Raw genomic sequence first — 17,846 nt, forward strand, 5'->3', positions numbered from 1 at the left:
CACTGTGCCACCCCTTATATCACGGTGGCCAATATATCGGGTTTTAAATTCCCTCACAGCGTCGCACTCCAGTCTCTGATCACCCCGAGCTCCATCTACTCACAAAGATGTAGTTAGAAAAATGTCACATCTGATTATGATTCCCCACGTTCTTAGATCATCTGCATTATAGTTCGAGCAGTGGATAGACTTAATCATCTAATCCTCTGAAGGGACAACAGTATTGGTGAAAGTGCTGCTTTCTCTCTCTTCTTCGTTCCCCAATTTACCATGTAAACAATGATTAACTATCAATTTATTCTGGATTGCTGACAATTTTATTTGCTTCCAAAGAATAAGAAATTTTTTTGGTACCTTTCGGTACTTTTATTCAAATCAAAAAAGCCAATTCAAATTAAGTCTAATCATGATCCCCACATAAGGGACAAACAAGATCCAAGCTGACAGGATGAGGCATTGCACCCCCTCCCAGGCTTGATCTAACACTTCATCGTAGCCAAAAGGCTGAGAAGGCTTTGAAAAATTGCATCAGGTAAAGCCTCGGTTTAAACTCTTTGGCTACCCTGATCCTTTACTTTACCTTAGCCTGGACAGATCACCATCGCAGGCGTCAGCAGCCTCATCCCCTGCCTGATCATTGACTCTCCCCTGCCAGGTAATTCACCCTAACAACTCACAGGCTACTTATTATTTGGAATGAGTTGATTTGTGTTTAATCTTAGTCTAATGTCCGCTACACCTTTGCCGAGTATTAGTTTTCACTATGGTGAAACTTTCCAACACCCATCACTGTATTGTTCTCAAACTGAGGTCTGTAGACCCCTGGTGGTCCTTAGAAACTGTCAAGGGGTGAGGGGGGGGGCGCTCTGTGAGACAATTGAGCGGTAGCTACATGAGTAGTGCAGGGTGGGCTGTCTTGTCTCATCCCCAAGGGGAGTAAGAGCATTGAGAACAGCAGGTAAATCACCAGGTGGAGTTCCAAAGCCTGGTGCTGTGCTCTATGTGAGCTTAATCTTGTTCAAGGAAAGGTGATATTACGATTAAATATTTAAGTACTGCGTGTTGTGCAATGAGAAGCAGACACATCCATCTCTTTGATCTCCAAGTAAATACCCATTTTCTAAAAAAGCATTGTTAAAACACTCTTTCCATGCAGTTATGAGTATTGTATTTTAGAATTTAGATGGATTGGGGGAGACCATGATTACTAATCCATTTGAAGAGCGGTCCTTCAACAAAATGATTCAACAATCACTGCTCTAGTGATTCAGTGTGACATTATAACCATCGCTGCCGGTGAAAGAATTTGCCAAAGGAAAATATCTAAAGATTATCAGTTATATTGCGCATGAATGATGCATGTGTTTAAAGGAAGATAAAATGTGCCACCTCACTGGGTGTACTAAACATGGACTTTGAGAAAGTCTTTGACAAGGCACCAAGCATTAGAGATTAGGGAGTGCGGAATTAGAGGGAGGCAGTACAGAGAATAAGAGCGCAGGGTAGCTTTTCAAGAGTGTTCAGAAGTGGGTAGCCACAAGGTTCCCTTCTGGGACCTGTGTATCCTCCAAGCTGTGCACAGAAATTGTACTGGAAAATAATAAATCAAAAGGCACAGCAATAACTTGGGTACAGGACACGAAGGATCTCGCAAGGGATATTAAAATAAAAACGATAAATGATTCTAAAGAGCAAAGGAACTCTGATAAGAACAAAAAAAAGTTGCTGATAAAATTCAATGTTAGTGAATGGTAAATATTGGTCAAAGAACCAACAATATTTCAAATGGGGGAAAGCTAGGTGATATGGAAGTGGGGAGGGATCATATTTTAAAAATATTTAAAAGCAGCATCTCAAGGGGATAGTCATAAAGAGTGTTAATGCTACACTGGTTTTTATAGCAAGAGGTATAGATTACAGAATTGTTCCATTGCAGAAGGAGGCCATTCAGCCCATCATGTCAACACCAGCTCTGTAAATGAACTAATAAATTGCCATTCTCCTCCAAATTCTTTGTCGTCAGGAAAGGGTCCAATTTGCTTTTGAAATCTTCAAATGAACCTGTCTCCACTACACTCTCAGTGCAGTGCATTCCAGAATCTAACCACTCCCTGCATGAAGAAGCTTACTTCTCACCTTTTATAATACATCTATACAAAACCTTTGTATAGCCACAGTTGCAGTAGTGTGTGCAGTTTTGGGTTCCACACTATAGGAAGCACATTGAGGCAGAAAAGTAGGCACAGTGCAGATTCAGTAGATGCTGCATGATTTGAGGAAGTACAAACATGAAGAATGGTTTGAAAAACTGGAGCTGTTTTCATTCGAGCAGAGGCCAACATGGGGGATTTGGAGTAAGAACATAGAACATAGAAAGCCACAGCACAAACAGGCCCTTCGGCCCACAGGTTGCGCCGATCACATCCCCACCTCTAGGCCCATCTATAGCCCTCAATCCCATTAAATCCCATGTACTCATCCAGAAGTCTCTTAAAAGACCCCAACGAGTTTGCCTCCACCACCACCGACGTCAGCCGATTCCACTCACCCACCACCCTCTGAGTGAAAAACTTACCCCTGACATCTCCTCTGTACCTACCCCCCAGCACCTTAAACCTGTGTCCTCTCGTAGCAACCATTTCAGCCCTTGGAAATAGCCTCTGAGAGTCTACCCTATCCAGACCTCTCAACATCTTGTAAACCTCTATCAGGTCACCTCTCATCCTTCGTCTCTCCAGGGAGAAGAGACCAAGCTCCCTCAACCTATCCTCGTAAGGCATGCCCCCCAATCCAGGCAACATCCTTGTAAATCTCCTCTGCACCCTTTCAATGGCTTCAACATCTTTCCTGTAATGAGGTGACCAGAACTGCGCGCAGTACTCCAAGTGGGGTCTAACCAGGGTCCTATAAAGCTGCAGCATTATCTCCCGACTCCTAAACTCAATCCCTCGATTAATGAAGGCCAGTACGCCGTACGCCTTCTTGACCGCATCCTCCACCTGCGAGGCCGATTTAAGAGTCCTATGGACCCGGACCCCAAGGTCCTTCTGATCCTCTACACTGCTAAGAATGGTACCCTTCATATTATACTGCTGCTTCATCCCATTGGATCTGCCAAAATGGATCACCACACACTTATCCGGGTTGAAGTCCATCTGCCACTTCTCCGCCCAGTCTTGCATTCTATCTATGTCTCGCTGCAACTTCTGACATCCCTCCAAACTATCCACAACACCACCTACCTTGGTGTCGTCAGCAAACTTACCAACCCATCCCTCCACTTCCTCATCCAGGTCATTTATGAAAATGACAAACAGCAAGGGTCCCAGAACAGATCCCTGGGGCACTCCACTGGTCAGTGACCGCCAGAGTAACGCTTGTGAGAAAGCTAAACTACCAAATGGGAGTCCCAGTACTGTGATTTGGGCAATCCCTATGTCCTTTCAAAACGTCCCAAAGTGATACACCCATGATAAATTACGTTGAATGCAGTGAGTTGTGTCGGCATGTTAGTGGTGTGAATACAAGGTATCAAAGAAAGGACTGAGAATTGTTATTTAAAAGCTTGCTTTGAAACAGTAATTTAACTTACTTTCCCTTATAGGCACACCAGTAGCCAACAAAATCCAGCATTGTGGTCTAATATGCTGTTAGAGTAACTTGTTGTTAAATTGCCTGTGCCACTAATAGGCTCACCATCACAGCACAGGTACGTAGGAATTAGGAGCAGGAATAGGCAAATTCAGTCCTTCGAGCCTGCTCAGCCATTCAATCCGATCCAAAATTCATTTAGTTAAATGAATCTGGAATAAATCACTAGTACCAGTAATAGTCACCTTGAAACTACCAGATTACTGAGTGTCCACGTTCCTAAGTCACCGGAGGTTAGGTTGCAGGTGTAGCAAGCAATTACAAAGGCAAAGGGTATGTTGGCCTAAATTGCAATGTGATTTGAGTACGGGTAAAGCTGTCTTGCAGTAATTATACAGAGCCTTGGTGAGATCGTAATTGGAGTACTGCATACAATGTTTGTCTTCTTATCTAAGGAAGGATCCACTTCCATAGAGGGAGTGCAACGAAGCTTCATCAGGATAGTCCCTAGTTTGACCTGACTGTCAGATGAGGAAAGACTGAGGAGACTGGCCCTGTATTCTCCAGAATTTAGAAACATGACGGGCAATCTCATTGAAATGTATAAAATTCTTACAGGGCTCAACAGTGTTGCCCCAGGCCAGGGGTCTAGCACCACAGCACACAGTCTCAGAACAAGAGGTAGGCCATTTAGGACCGAGATGTTGGGGAATTTCCTACCTGAGGGAGCTGTGGAAGATCAGTCGTTGAGTAGTATTTAGATGTGCACTTGTGATGCCAAGGCATACAAGGCTATGGGTCAAGTGCTGGGAAATGGGATTAGAATAGTTAGGTGGTTTGTTTTTGACTGGTGCAGACGGGATGGGCTGAAAGGCCTTTTCTGTGCTGTATGACTCTATTCTTAGACAGTGAAGACATTAAGAGATATGGGGGGGGGGGGAAATGGGATAAATGACACTAAGGTAGAAGATCAGCCATAATCTAGTTGAATGGTGAAAGCTGAAGGGGCCGAATGGCCTACTCCTGATCCTTTTTCCTATGTTCCTGACTCACTCGTGCCCATTAGGGAAGGAAGTCTGCTGTCCTTACCCAGCCTGGCCTATATTTGAATCCAGACCCATAACAACGTGGCTGAATTTCCTGAAGTGACCTAGTAAGCCACTTCTCAAAGGCAACCGGGGACGGATAATTATGCTGGCAATGTCAGCGACTTCCACATCTCGTGAAGGGAAAAAGAATTGCAGAACAGGCACATCAGGTGTGTCCTGCCCTCCTGTCTAATAATTCAAGGCACACGTCAGCAAAGTTCCTACCTCAAATATGACACATTTGGAGACTTTTCCATACTTTTCACACTCCTCCTTAGTTTCACCTTCCAAGTCATCATCGACTTCTCCAGCCCCGACCATGTTCTAAGAATAAATGAACCAAATGAATATGAAATAGTCGCCAGACAATACAAATGAGGACATGATCAAACTTGACTTATGTAACACACGTTTTCCTAAAATGTATATTTAAACTGGCTTTTAAATTCAATTTTCTCCTAATTGGAGCAACACATCAAACTAGTTAAGTCAAAGGCAATCAGCAGCAACATTATTGCTCAGAATGTGCTTTTCTTTGCATAAGATGTGTATATTGGACTCTTCATAAAAATGAACTTTCAGTGGCAAATGTCTAAATGTATTCTTGGATACCAAAAGCTTATACTGTTCTGCTGCTTGAATCGAATCTTATTTTACAGATTTTACAAAACTGAGGGTTCCCATTTACCATCATGTTTGCACGATATATATTTCTATTTTATAATGTCAGGCAGAATTTCTGTTCATATGCCCATGAACTTAAATATACCTAAAATTGATAATCCTACGTGGCAATTCTAATTGTGGAAAATAATTCAACAAATAATAAAATTAACAAATTGGATATTAATAGAAGTTTGTTGGAGCAGGTTAAGATAAAGAATGTAAGGAAGTTGCAGTTAAATATTTATGAGCAAACTATTGTATTTATACTGCTTGCGTATTTTGTAATTGACAATAGCCATCATCCAATAAGTTCGGTAGAAAAATTTGAAATATAAATGAAGCAAATGACTCTCAGAATTTCATATATAACTTTAATTTTTATTTATTTATTAGTGTCACAAGTAGGTTTACATTAACACTGCAACGAAGTTGCTGTGAAAATCCCCTAGTCGCCACACTCCGGTGCCTGTTCAGGTACACTGAGGGAAAACTTAGCACGGCCAATGCACCTAACCAGCATGTCCTTGGGACTACGGGAGGAAACTGGAGCACCCGGAGGAAACCCATGCAGACACGGGGAGAACGTACAGACGCCGCACAGACAGTGACCCAAGTTGGGAATTGAACCCGGGTCCCTGGCGCTGTGAGGCAGCAGTGCTAATAATCACTGTGCCACCATGTCACCTCCCCCTTGCCTAAAAGATAAAGTTGAATACAATCATAACGTTACAGAACAGTAGTCATCCTAACATCTGATGCACAAATCAGAGATTCACACAGTATTTTAATCATCTGCAAAAGTAGCACTGCACAAGCAAATTTCAGTCACTGGGTTGATAGTGTAAAGGCTGTCGTGGTGGATTTTAACAGCAGCATGACTTACAACAATTGGCTTTATAGCAACTGAAAATCCATCTGCAAGGCAGGGTTTTCACGTAAATGATGCACAGAAAGTCTGAAGCCTGAATGACGGTTGCATATGTATAGAAATCAGTGACAAAAATGTATATCACTTTTAATAAAGTGATTAATTTCTGCATCCAAATTTTCAAATGCAAACAGGTTAATGCTTTTATTCCTTACCCGCAATAAGACCACTTTTGTGGGATTTTTCAAGATTTCTGTCAGCGGGTTTGCTTCGGATTTCTTGGTAGTAGCAGGCATCTCCACTGTTAGTAAACCAGAGAGTCAATATAAACTCACATACTGTCATCTTACCAAGTTTTATTGAAGCATAATTTAATCTGGGAAGATAAATGGTAAAGGTCACAGTATCCTAAAGGCACACTGCATAATTTATGCACTGGACAGAACACTGGCGAGTATCTCCGTGCAAGGTGCTGAGGAGTGCAAAATCAAGAGGAGTCCAGAGAGAGAGAGGGAAACTGTTCCTCTTGGTGGAAAGATTGAGAACAAGAGGGCACAAATTTAAGATAACTGGTGAAAGAAGCAATGGCGACAAAGGGAAAAAAGTGTGAGTGGTTAGGATCTGGAAATGCAATACCTGAGAGTATGGTGGAGGCAAGTTCAATCGAGGTTCACAAGAGGGAATTGGATTACTATTAATAAAGGGTGACGGAGAGAAGATGGAGGGGTGACCATGCGAACTGCTCCTTCAGAGAGGCAGCACAGAGTGAATGGGCTGAATGATCCCTTTCTGTGATGTAACCATTCTGTGACATGATTCCCAAGAGAGACAAGACACAGAAAGCAGGTCATGTAAGTCACTTGGGTGTTGAGTCATAGGGTGAGGCCAGGTATGCTTAGTATTTTTTCTTGGAATTTTATCCTGGTTGAACGAGCAGTGCATGTTATAAAAAGGACCTGAAAGGGACAGGGAGAAACAGAAATAAATCTATAATGTTGGGAGTACATGAGGGGGATGAGACATTAGTACTTTTTTTGAAAAGTACATCTAATGATTTCAACTTTTCACCCACCCCAGTGATTTCAATGAAGCCAAAGAAAAGTTAAATTAAAGTCAAAACAGTTGCAAGATAGCACATTGCCTATTTTATTTATCTCAGTGAATGGCAAACAAAATTCTACTGACATTTGCATTGGTAGGAGTTCTGTATTGGAAGTGTTTAGAAAAAAGAGAAAGCACATCAAAATCATATTTACCTACAGTACAGAAGGAGGCCATTCTGCCCATTGAATCTGTGCCGAGCACAATCCCACCCAGGCCCTATCCCCATAACCCCACACATTTACCCTAGCTAATCCCCCTGACACCAGGGTCAATTGTGCATAGCCTATCAACCTAAATAGTGAACTGAATTTTAGATGAACAACATTTAACATATTTATTGTTAAAATTGGAGGCCAATTGTTGAGGTCTTTTCCGCTCCGATATCCCAAGTGATTTTAACCGTTTATACCAAGGTGTCTCCCAGTTATTGTAAGTTATGCATTCTTCTCACAAACACATCAACATACAGTGCTGGAGAGTCTTACTGAAGACAGCAGCTTCAGGAGGCAGCTTGCTTTGAAAACACTAATGATTTAACCTGAATTTATTCCTGTCATCAGAAAGGTCAGGGAAATTACAAGTGATCAAATTATGATCATTAAAAGCAAATAAAAAATGTCTGGAAGTTTGAAAACGGGAACATTTTTCATAACAGTTGGGGAGGCCCTGGCGTAGCTGTATTGCCACTGGACTAGTATTGCAGAGTCCCAGGTTAATGCTCTGGGGACCAAGGTTCGAATCCCACCAAGGCAAATGGTGAGATCTGATTTGAATAAAAATCTGGAACTAAAAGTCTCATAATGACCATGAAACCTTTGTCGATTGTCATAAAAACCCATTTGGCTGAATAATGTCCCCTAGGGAAGAAAATCTGCTGTCTTTATCCGACTTACATGTGATTCCAGATCAATTGGTTGACTCTTAAATGCCCTGTCAAGGGCAATTAGGGACAGGGAATAAATGCAGAAGGCTCACATCCCAAGAGAAAATCTTAAAAAGAAATTTTGCGATAATCTATAAAGTGATTTTCAGTGAAAAAAAATGAAGTTATAATGTCCCTTTAATAGAGATACTATACATAGTGTCTGCGTAATACATTTCTCCAATGTGAGTTTAGAAAGCGCTGCTCTGATATTTTTAAATCACTGCTGGCACCCACTGATTTAGCCCTTCTGTTCTCCCGTGAAGTTTGCATATGGAAGATGGAGTATTCAAATGCTAAGTATGAATTGACACAAATGTGTCACTTAGTGAACAACCACAACCTTGACTGGAAAAAGTTTTAAATCAACACAAATTTATAAAAAGGTATATGGAGTTCATTATTGCATTAATAATTCTCATTCGATATTTTTAATTGCAGGTATGGTAGTTTTGACAAGATCATTAATATTAAACCCAGTTCAGTCTCATGGGTGCGGGTACCTTTTTCTGCACTATCACCAACAATAATCTTTCCTCCACGTTTGCTTGTCTTCTCCACTGACAGTGCTGTGCTCAACCCTTGTTCGTGTTTTCCTAGGCCTTGCCCCTCTCGGAAGCCATATTTCTGCATAATTTTGTGTGCCACCGTGCCCCTGTGAAAGAAAGAAGGATGCTTGTAAATTGAAGAAAACAGCCATTGGAATCGGTGGATGCACCTTTATCAGTTTGCTGCCTCTTTGTCTGAAGCTTCACTCTACGCGACCAGAAAACACTCGAGTTGCATTCCCTGCTGGGCCAAATGTCTTATTTCCTTATCCCACACTGGCAATCCTAGTGGCCTTTGTGAGTTAGACTGCAGAATCACTGGTAAATTGCAAGCTGTTCCGTGTTGTGGACTCATGCCAATAGGAACTGAATTTAGAACATTTCAACTCAGCAGTCAGAGATTTAATCTCATCAGGCTAGAAATTGTGCCCAAATTTCCAAGGTGTCCAGTTTCATAGCCTTTGGCTGCCAAGGCCCTAAACTCTGGAATGTCCTCCCTAAGCCCTCCGTCTCTCTCATTGCTTCCTCCTGCAAACACATCTGAAACACTTTCTCTTTAACTAAGCTTTGGCTATCTACCCAAATAAATCCTTATGTGGCACGATGTCAATCTTTGGTTGGTAACAGTCCTGTGAAATTCATTGCAGTAATGTGCCGTGCATCAAAAGTGCTATATAAATAAAAATTGTTGTTATTTCTTAAATCCGTTTTTACAAGATACACTTTTCTGGAAGATTCTAAGATCCACACTTTGAAGAACATTGCCAGGTGTCGCCCAAAGACTTAAATCCATGTGTCTGCAAAAAAGTGTCATGAGGGAAGCACACAGAACTGTTGCCATGTTAATTGCAAGCCAGCCCGCTGTGGGCAGGATGCGCAACTGCATCATAATGTCAGTCTCTATTTGTGAAATGGTCCCTCAAGGAGACTGGAAAAAAATATAAATTTAGGCAGAAGGAGTAGTTATCTACCACATGACATCAGATTTGCAGGTGAGTAAAACATACTGTGTACAGTTCAGGTCACCCTATTATAGAAAGGATATTATTAAACTAGAAAGAGTGCAGAAGAGATTTACTAGGATGCTACCAGGACTTGATGGTTTGAGTTATAAGGAGAGGCTGGATAGACTGGGACTTTTTTCCCCTGGAGCGTAGGAGGCTGAGGGGTGACCTTACAGAGGTCTATAAAATAATGAAGGGCATAGATCAGCTAGATAATCAATATCTTTTCCCAAAGGTAAGGGAGTCTAAAACTAGAGGGCATAGGTTTAAGGTGAGAGGGGACTGATACAAAAGAGTCTAGATGGGCAATTTTTTTCACGCAGAGGGTGGTGAGTGTCTGGAACAAGCTGCCAGAGGTAGTAGTAGAGGCGGGTACAATTTTGTCTTTTAAAAAGCATTTAGACAGTTACATGGGTAAGTTGGGTATAGAGGGATATGGGCCAAATGCAGGCAATTGGGACTAGCTTAGTGGTTAAAAACTGGGTGGCATGGACAAGTTGGGCCGAAAGGCCTGTTTCCATGTTGTAAAGCTCTACGACTCTATGTGAAATTAAATTTTGCATAAAGTTAATCCTACTAAAACCAGAAAAATATTATATGTTAATATAATATGGCTGAAGCCTAAGTGAGAGTCTATGCCTGCCCTGGACACCCTAGCACAGGCTAAAGTTGCCTAGATTTTAGGCATATTTGAGGTCAACACTGCCACCTGATGGTTGAGAGCAACAACAAAATGATCAGTTATTTAGAATGGGAAGCACCATTTGCATCACCTTGCATACCCATATTAAGTTTCATTCTAATATAGCAGCCCAATCTACTAAGATTAAGGCAAAATACTGCGGATGCTGGAATCGGAAACAAAAACAGAAAATCCTGGAAAATCTCAGCAGGTCTGAAGCCTCTGGGGTAGAGAATAGATGTGGAGATGCCGGCGTTGGACTGGGGTAAACACAGTAAGAGTTTTAACAACACCAGGTTAAAGTCCAACAGGTTTATTTGGTAACAAATAATTGGCTCCGAAAGCGAACGGCATTTGCTACCAAATAAACCTGTTGGACTTTAACCTGGTGTTGTTAAAACTCTTACTGTAGAGAATAGAGCCAACGTTTCGAGTCTGGATGACCCTTTGTCAGAGCTATAATCTACTCACCTGCTTTGAACAACCGTCCCCCCCTCCCCTCCCCCCACAAGGTTTGCTACACAATTAACTGTATCCTTCTTTCTGCGTTCTCAGCACATTTTAATACTGTAGCCACTAAAAGCAAATTCAGATCATTTATATTGAGAGCAATTTTCCTCACGCCCTTTTCAGTGATGTCAACCACTCTTTCTAGACCTTGGGAATGGATACAGCTAAAACAGCAAAGTATTTTGGTTCTTGGCACACAGTCTCTTCAGATGGCCAGCCATGCAGCACTTACGTAAAATTATTTTTAACTCATTTTATTTTTCAAGCTTTTCCTTTCCAACTGTGTAAAAATAAATTCTAGTTGCCAATACATTAAAACCACTGCTAAACAGAACTTAGCAACAGAATCACGGTAACTCTTACTGTCTTTTCCGCTCTAAAATAGAAGGCAATTTTAACCAAACCGGGAACACAGGATCAGGTGAAATTTAGGTTGGACCCCAATCAATATTACTCATTGACTTTAATGGCGAGTAGAATTGATTGGGGTGGACAATCAACACTTCACCAATCACGTCAGTCTCCCAACTTTGATTTTTGACTCAGTGACAATGAAGGAATGACGATATAGTTCCAAGTCAAGATAGTGCGCATCTGTGAGGAGAACTTGCAAGCGGAGATGTTCTCAAGCACCTGCTGCCCTTGGTACATTTTTTGGTTTGGAAGGTGCTATTGAAGAAGCCTTGGTGAGTTGAGCGCTGCATCTTGTTATGGTGCCACTGCACAGTGAGGGTGGAGGGTGTGAATGTTTAAAATGACGGAAGAGGTGCCAATCAAGTGGGTTGCTTTTGACCTGGATGATGTCAAGCTTCAAGTGTTGTTGGAGCAGCACTCTAAGCAAGTGGAGAGTTTTCCATCACACGTCTAACCTGTGACTTGTAAATGGTGGACAGGATTTAGGGAGTTAGGAGGGGAGTTATTTTTAGAACAAATTTAAACTGTATTTCATGTAAAAAAAAAAGACTGCGCTTTGGGGCAAGTATATATACTCTGGGAAATGTGCATATATAAATCAGCATTGTTCAAAATATCATAGAATCATGGAATCCTTATAGCGCAGATGAGGCCATTCGGCCCATTGAGTCTGCACCGACTTTCTGACAGAATATTTTACCCAAGCTCACTCCTCCAGGCCCACCCTATCCCTGTAACCCCACACGTTTCCCATGGCTAATCCATCTAATCTACATATCTAGAGATACTAAGGTGCAACTTAGCATGGCCAGTCCACCTGACCTGCACATATCTGGACTGTGGGAGGAAACCAGAGCATCTGGAGGAAACCCACACAGATGTGGGGAGAGAACATGCAAATTCCACATAGACAGTGACCGAAGGCCAGAATTGAACCCATGTCCCTGGCACTGTGAGGCAGCCGCGCTAACCATTGTGCCACCATTTCATTTGTAAGAGATTCTAATGAAAATCCATACTACATACAATTTTGATAAAGAGATTGGTTTCAGTTTTCACCTACCCCATGTTTGCAATGAAGGAGTTGGTGGGACCAGGTGGGGATCGAGGTCTCTCTGGCTCCTCATACATTGGAGGGGGTATCGCAGCCTTGCTAGGTGCACTACGAGATCTAGATTCATCCTCATACTGGAAAGGTGGAATGACTTGTATAAAACAAAGGGAAACAGCAAATTAACATCCAAGATCAGACCTTCTCACGTTTTATTTTTAAAGCACAGTAAACAATTGCATTTTTGTTTCTGTTTCTGAAAGCAAAATCTCCAGAATATTTCGGGAGTTTATTTTGGAAGCAGGTCGCAATTGACAAGAAAATCTTTAAAAAGTAGAGATGATTTTCAATAATAATTGGGAGGGGGGGGAAGGTTGTTTAAGCATTCATCTGTCGTGCATCTTTATGAGGCTGTAAAAGGCAAATCTATTTACACTCAATATTCCTCAACTAAATTAGAAAGCAGGGCTAGAAAAGGAAATATGGATTCTTTGGGAGACTGAGACGCCTTTTACAGCTCAGATTCAGAGAGAATTAATAGAGAATCAAAGAATAATGAAATAGCAAATAGGGACGAAATATCAGAGGATAAAGTTAAAGTTTTAAAGTTTATTTATTAGTCACAAGTAAGGCTTACATTAACACTGCAATGAAGTTAATGTGAAATTCCCCTGATCGCCATAGTCCAGCGCCTGTTCAGGTCAATGCACCTAACCAGCACGTCTTTCAGAATGTGGGAGGAAACCAGAGCACCTGGAGGAAACCCACGCAGACACGGGGAGAACGTGCAGACTCCGCACAAACAGTGACCCAAGCCGGGAATCGAACCTCGGGTCCATGGCGCTGTGAGGCAGCAGTGCTAACCGCTGTGCCACCGTGCCGCCCCACGCAGAGGGGGAAAGGGGCACACACACACATCGCAGGGGGAAATCGTGGAACAGCACTAATGTCACTGATAAGTAATCCAGACGTCCAGGTTAATGCTCTGAGGATATGGGTTCAAATCACACCATGGCAGCCAGTGGAATTTAAATTCAATGAATAAATCTGGAAAACAAAGTCGGTCTCAGTAATGGTGACGATGGAACTATCACTGATTGCCGCAAAAACCTATTTTGTTCACTAATTAAGGATGGGCAATAAATTCCGGCTTTACCAATGATGCCCACATCTCATGAAAGAATAAAATAAAAGCCTCAAGTCCAAGAGAGATAAAGCAGGAATATTGAGCGTTTCTTCAGAAAAAAGTAAAAATACAAATAAAATGGACAGAATTGTTTCCTCTAACCACTGTTTATACATATAGAACATAGAACAGTACAGCACAGAACAGGCCCTTCGGCCCACGATGTTGTGCCGAGCTTTGTCTGAAACCCAAATCAATCTATTTCCTCCCTATCATCCCGAAGTACTCCATGTGCCTATCCAATAGCTTCTTAAATGTTCCTAAAGTGTCTGACTCCACTATCACTGCAGGCAGTCCATTCCACACCCCAACCACTCTCTGAGTAAAAAACCTACCTCGGACATCCTTCCTATATCTCCCACCATGAACCCTATAGTTATGCCCCCTAGTTACCACTCCATTCACCCGAGGAAATAGTCTTTGAATGTTCACTCCATCTATCCCCCTCATCATCTTATAAACCTCTATTAAGTCTCCCCTCAGCCTCCTCCGCTCCAGAGAGAACAGCCCTAGCTCCCTCAACCTTTCCTCATAAGACCTACCTTCCAAACCAGGCAGCATCCTGGTAAATCTCCTTTGCACTCTTTCCAGCGCTTCAACATCCTTCTTATAGTGAGGTGACCAGAACTGCACACAATATTCCAAATGTGGTCTCACCAAGGTCCTGTACAGTTGCAGCATAACCCCACGGCTCTTAAACTCAAACCCTCTGTTAATGATAATATTGGCCAGAATTCTCCAGCCGTTCACTCTGGTGGGATTCTCTGGTCCCGCCGGTAGCGCACCCCCAGCCCACAGGTTTCCCGCCGGGTTGGGGTGACATCAAAGGGAATTCCCATTGACAGCAGCAGGACCCCCGGAGAATCCCGTCGCTAACAAACAGCACGCCACCTCCCGCCAATGGGAAACACGCAGCTGGGAGGCCAGAGAATCGTGCCCATTATTTTTCTAAATCAGATGTATGCTGATTCTCCTACAGTCGGATTACTGTCTCCAATTCAAACCTAGGGAGACCTCACTGTCAAATTGCCTCCTGGCACTTACTATCCAGTCTCATACACAGATAATGGCCACTTGACCAAGACATCTAACGGGTGCCACACACTGTAAAACTGGACTCAAAAATGATACAGCATCTTCTGGAGGGGAGAAAAAACAAAAACAATTCTTTAGGAAAAAAAAACCCAATTCCTCAAGAATATTACAATAGATTATGCTATATTGCAGGAGCTAAATGGTGTCTGTCATTGTTTGGACTTACTCCATCCATCTTACACTCAAAAATATTGTTGCCCCCAAAGTTACCGAGGCAGTGAATGGATTAATAGCACATCTATAATCACATAGCAGGGGGATTGGGGATCTGTGAACTGTATGATCAGGGCAACTATCCCTGTACCTGCTTAAACAAGAGATTAAAGGATTGGGAAGTAAGGTGAAATAACAGCATGAATTCAAAGTCATAGCAGATAGAAAAAGAGAAATAAAGAGAAAGATTGGACTAAAAGAAAAAGTGAGAAAGGGGAAAGTAAGGAAAACAAAAAAAAAAGACTACTTTAAAACCTCCTGAAGTAATTCACAACTTAAAGGACTGAGACATCATATTTATAAGTTAATTTTCAATAGAGGTTGATTGGCAGACATTAACACATCACATAGTTAGAAATGTAATTACGTTCATCATTACCTAGAAATCCCCAGACTTACCATCATGTAGGAGGAGGCCATTCAGCCCCTCAAACCTGTTTCACTACTCAATTAGATCATGCCTAACCTCTATTTTAATTCAATTTACCTGCTTTGGTTTGCTATACCCTGATATCCCTAAATTTTATCAACCTCACTTGGCCCGCAACCTCAGCAGCTTGTTGGGTGAGAGAACTCCAGACCTCTGACCCTTTTGTATGACGAACTGCTCCCTGACATCAACCCTGCACATCGGAGTTTGAATTTAAAGGTTATGCTCCCTTGTTCTGGGTGGCCTTACCAGGGGAAACAGATATTCTCTATCGGTTTTTAAATTTTCATGTGATGCTGGCAATTGTTACCCATTCCTATTTGGCCTTGAGACGGTGGTGGTGAGCCACCTTCTCAAACCGCTGCAGTAAATGTGGTGCAGGTACATCTGCTGTGCTGTTTTGGAAGAGATCTCCAGAATTTTGATCCAGGAACAGCGACATAGTTCCAAGTCAGAATAGTGTGCGGCTTGAAGAGGAACTTGCAGGTGGTGGTGTTGCCCATGTCCTTCTTAGTGGTTGAGGTCAAGGGTTTGGAAGTTGCTGTCGAAAGAACAATGGTGAGTTGCTGCAGTGCATCTTGTACATAGTACAAGATGTACATGGCCGGCATGGTAGCACAGTGGTATGGGCAACACGGTTGCACAGTGGTTAGCACTGCTGCGGGGGCCCAGGTTCGATTCCCGACTTGGGTCACTGCCTGTGTGGAATTTGCACATTCTCCCCGTGTCTGCGTGGGTTTCCTCTGGGTGCTCCAGTTTCCTCCCACAGTCTGAAAGACGTGCTGGTTAGGTGCATTGGCCATGCTAAATTCTCCGTGTGCCCGAACAGGCACCGGTGTGTGGGGACGAGGAGAATTTCACAGTAACTTCATTGCAGTGTTAATGTAAGCCTTACTTGTGACTAATAAATAGACTTTACTTTTACATACTGCTGCACTGTGCCTCGGTGGTGAAGGGAGTAAATGTTGAGGGTGGTGGATGAGGTACTGAGCGAGCAGGTTGCGTTTCTCCTGGTTGATCTGGGACACCTTCAGCATTGTTGGAGCTGCCCTCATCCAGGCAAGTGTAGAGTATTCCATCGCACTTCCAATTTGTGCCTTGTAGATGGTGGACAGGATTTGGTGAATTAGGACATGATTATTCTCTACAGAATTCCCAGCTGCTGACCTGCTCTTGTAGCCACAATAGTTACAGGGTTGGTCAGTTCTGTTTCTGGTCACTGGTAACATTCAGTGGCTGGATAGTGGGGGAATTCAGCGATGGCAATGCCATTAAATGTCAAGGAGATTCTCTCTGGTTGGAGATGGTCACTACCTGGAACTTTGTGGCACCAATATTACTTGCCACTTATCAGGTCAAGCTTGAATATTGTCCAGGTCTTGCTACATATGAATACAGTCGCTTCAGTGTCGGAGGACTTGCAAATGGTGCTGAAATTGAGGAATGAATGAACATCCCCACTGGTGTTACGATGGAGGGAAGTTATTGATGATGCAGCTGAAGATGGTTGGGCCTCGCACACTACCCCGAGGAACTCCTGCAGTGATGTCCTGGGAATGAAATGATTAGCCTCCAACCACCATAATCATCTTTCGTCGAGTTAGGTAGGACTCTGACCAGTGGAGAGGTTTCCCCGATTCCCATTAACTTTAATTTTGCCAGGGTTCCCTCTTGCCACTAGATGCTTTGATGATAAGGACAGTCACTCTCACTTCAACTTTGCAGTTCAGCTCTTTTTTTCCATGTTTGGTCCATGACTATAATAAGGTGGGGAGCTCAGTGCTCCGGGCGGAATCTGATCTGAGAGTCAGTGAGCAGGTTATTCCTGACTAAGTACCGCTTGACAATACTGTTAATAACATCTTCTGTCATCTTGGTGATGATGGAGGAGGCTGATGGAGCAGTAATTGGCGGATTGGGTTTATCCTGCTTTTTATGGACAGGACATACCTGGGCAATTTTGCATAATCTCATATGGATGTCAGCGTTTTAGATGTTGTGTAATAGCTTGGCTCGGAGTTTCAGTACTACTGCCAAGATGCTGTCAGGCGCATAACTCTCCAGTGCCTTCGGACATTTCTTGATATCACGGAATGAGTTGAATTAACTGAAGACTGTAATGCTGGGGAAGCCGTGATGGATCATTCACTGGGCAAATGCTTCAGCCTCATCTCTGCACTGCTGTGCTGGGCTGCCCCATCCTAGAGGATGGAGATATTCATGGAGTCTCCTCCACCTGTTCGTTGTTTAGTCGTCCACCACCATTCACAACTGGATGTGGAAAGAGTGCAGAGGTTATAGCTGACCGAGTGTTGTGCCTTCACCAGATTGACACCTCATTTTTATATATGCCTGGTGCAAGCCCTCCTGCAGTCTTCAGTGACCCAGGGTGGGATCCTTGGCTTGATGATAATAGTGGAGTGAGGGATATGCCGGGCTGTGAGGTTACTATGCCACCGTCTGATTATCCACCT

General features: G+C 42.8%; 1 protein-coding gene across 2 annotated transcripts in view; it reads right to left on the minus strand.

Annotated features, from left to right (window-relative positions):
- The window catches only part of rbm17 (RNA binding motif protein 17), a 37,879-nt gene that overhangs the window by 8,307 nt on the left and 11,726 nt on the right, over positions 1-17,846 (minus strand). For both annotated transcript variants that reach the window (XM_078235957.1, XM_078235958.1), the window contains 4 exons: positions 12,461-12,602; positions 8,743-8,894; positions 6,429-6,514; positions 4,905-5,003 (listed from right to left, as the gene is read on the minus strand). In XM_078235957.1, coding sequence (XP_078092083.1) covers positions 4,905-5,003; positions 6,429-6,514; positions 8,743-8,894; positions 12,461-12,602 — 479 coding nt within the window. The remainder of the gene's footprint in view (positions 1-4,904; positions 5,004-6,428; positions 6,515-8,742; positions 8,895-12,460; positions 12,603-17,846) is intronic.

Source organism: Mustelus asterias, chromosome 19, assembly GCF_964213995.1.
Source record: "Mustelus asterias chromosome 19, sMusAst1.hap1.1, whole genome shotgun sequence".
Taxonomy (NCBI): Eukaryota; Metazoa; Chordata; class Chondrichthyes; order Carcharhiniformes; family Triakidae; genus Mustelus; species Mustelus asterias.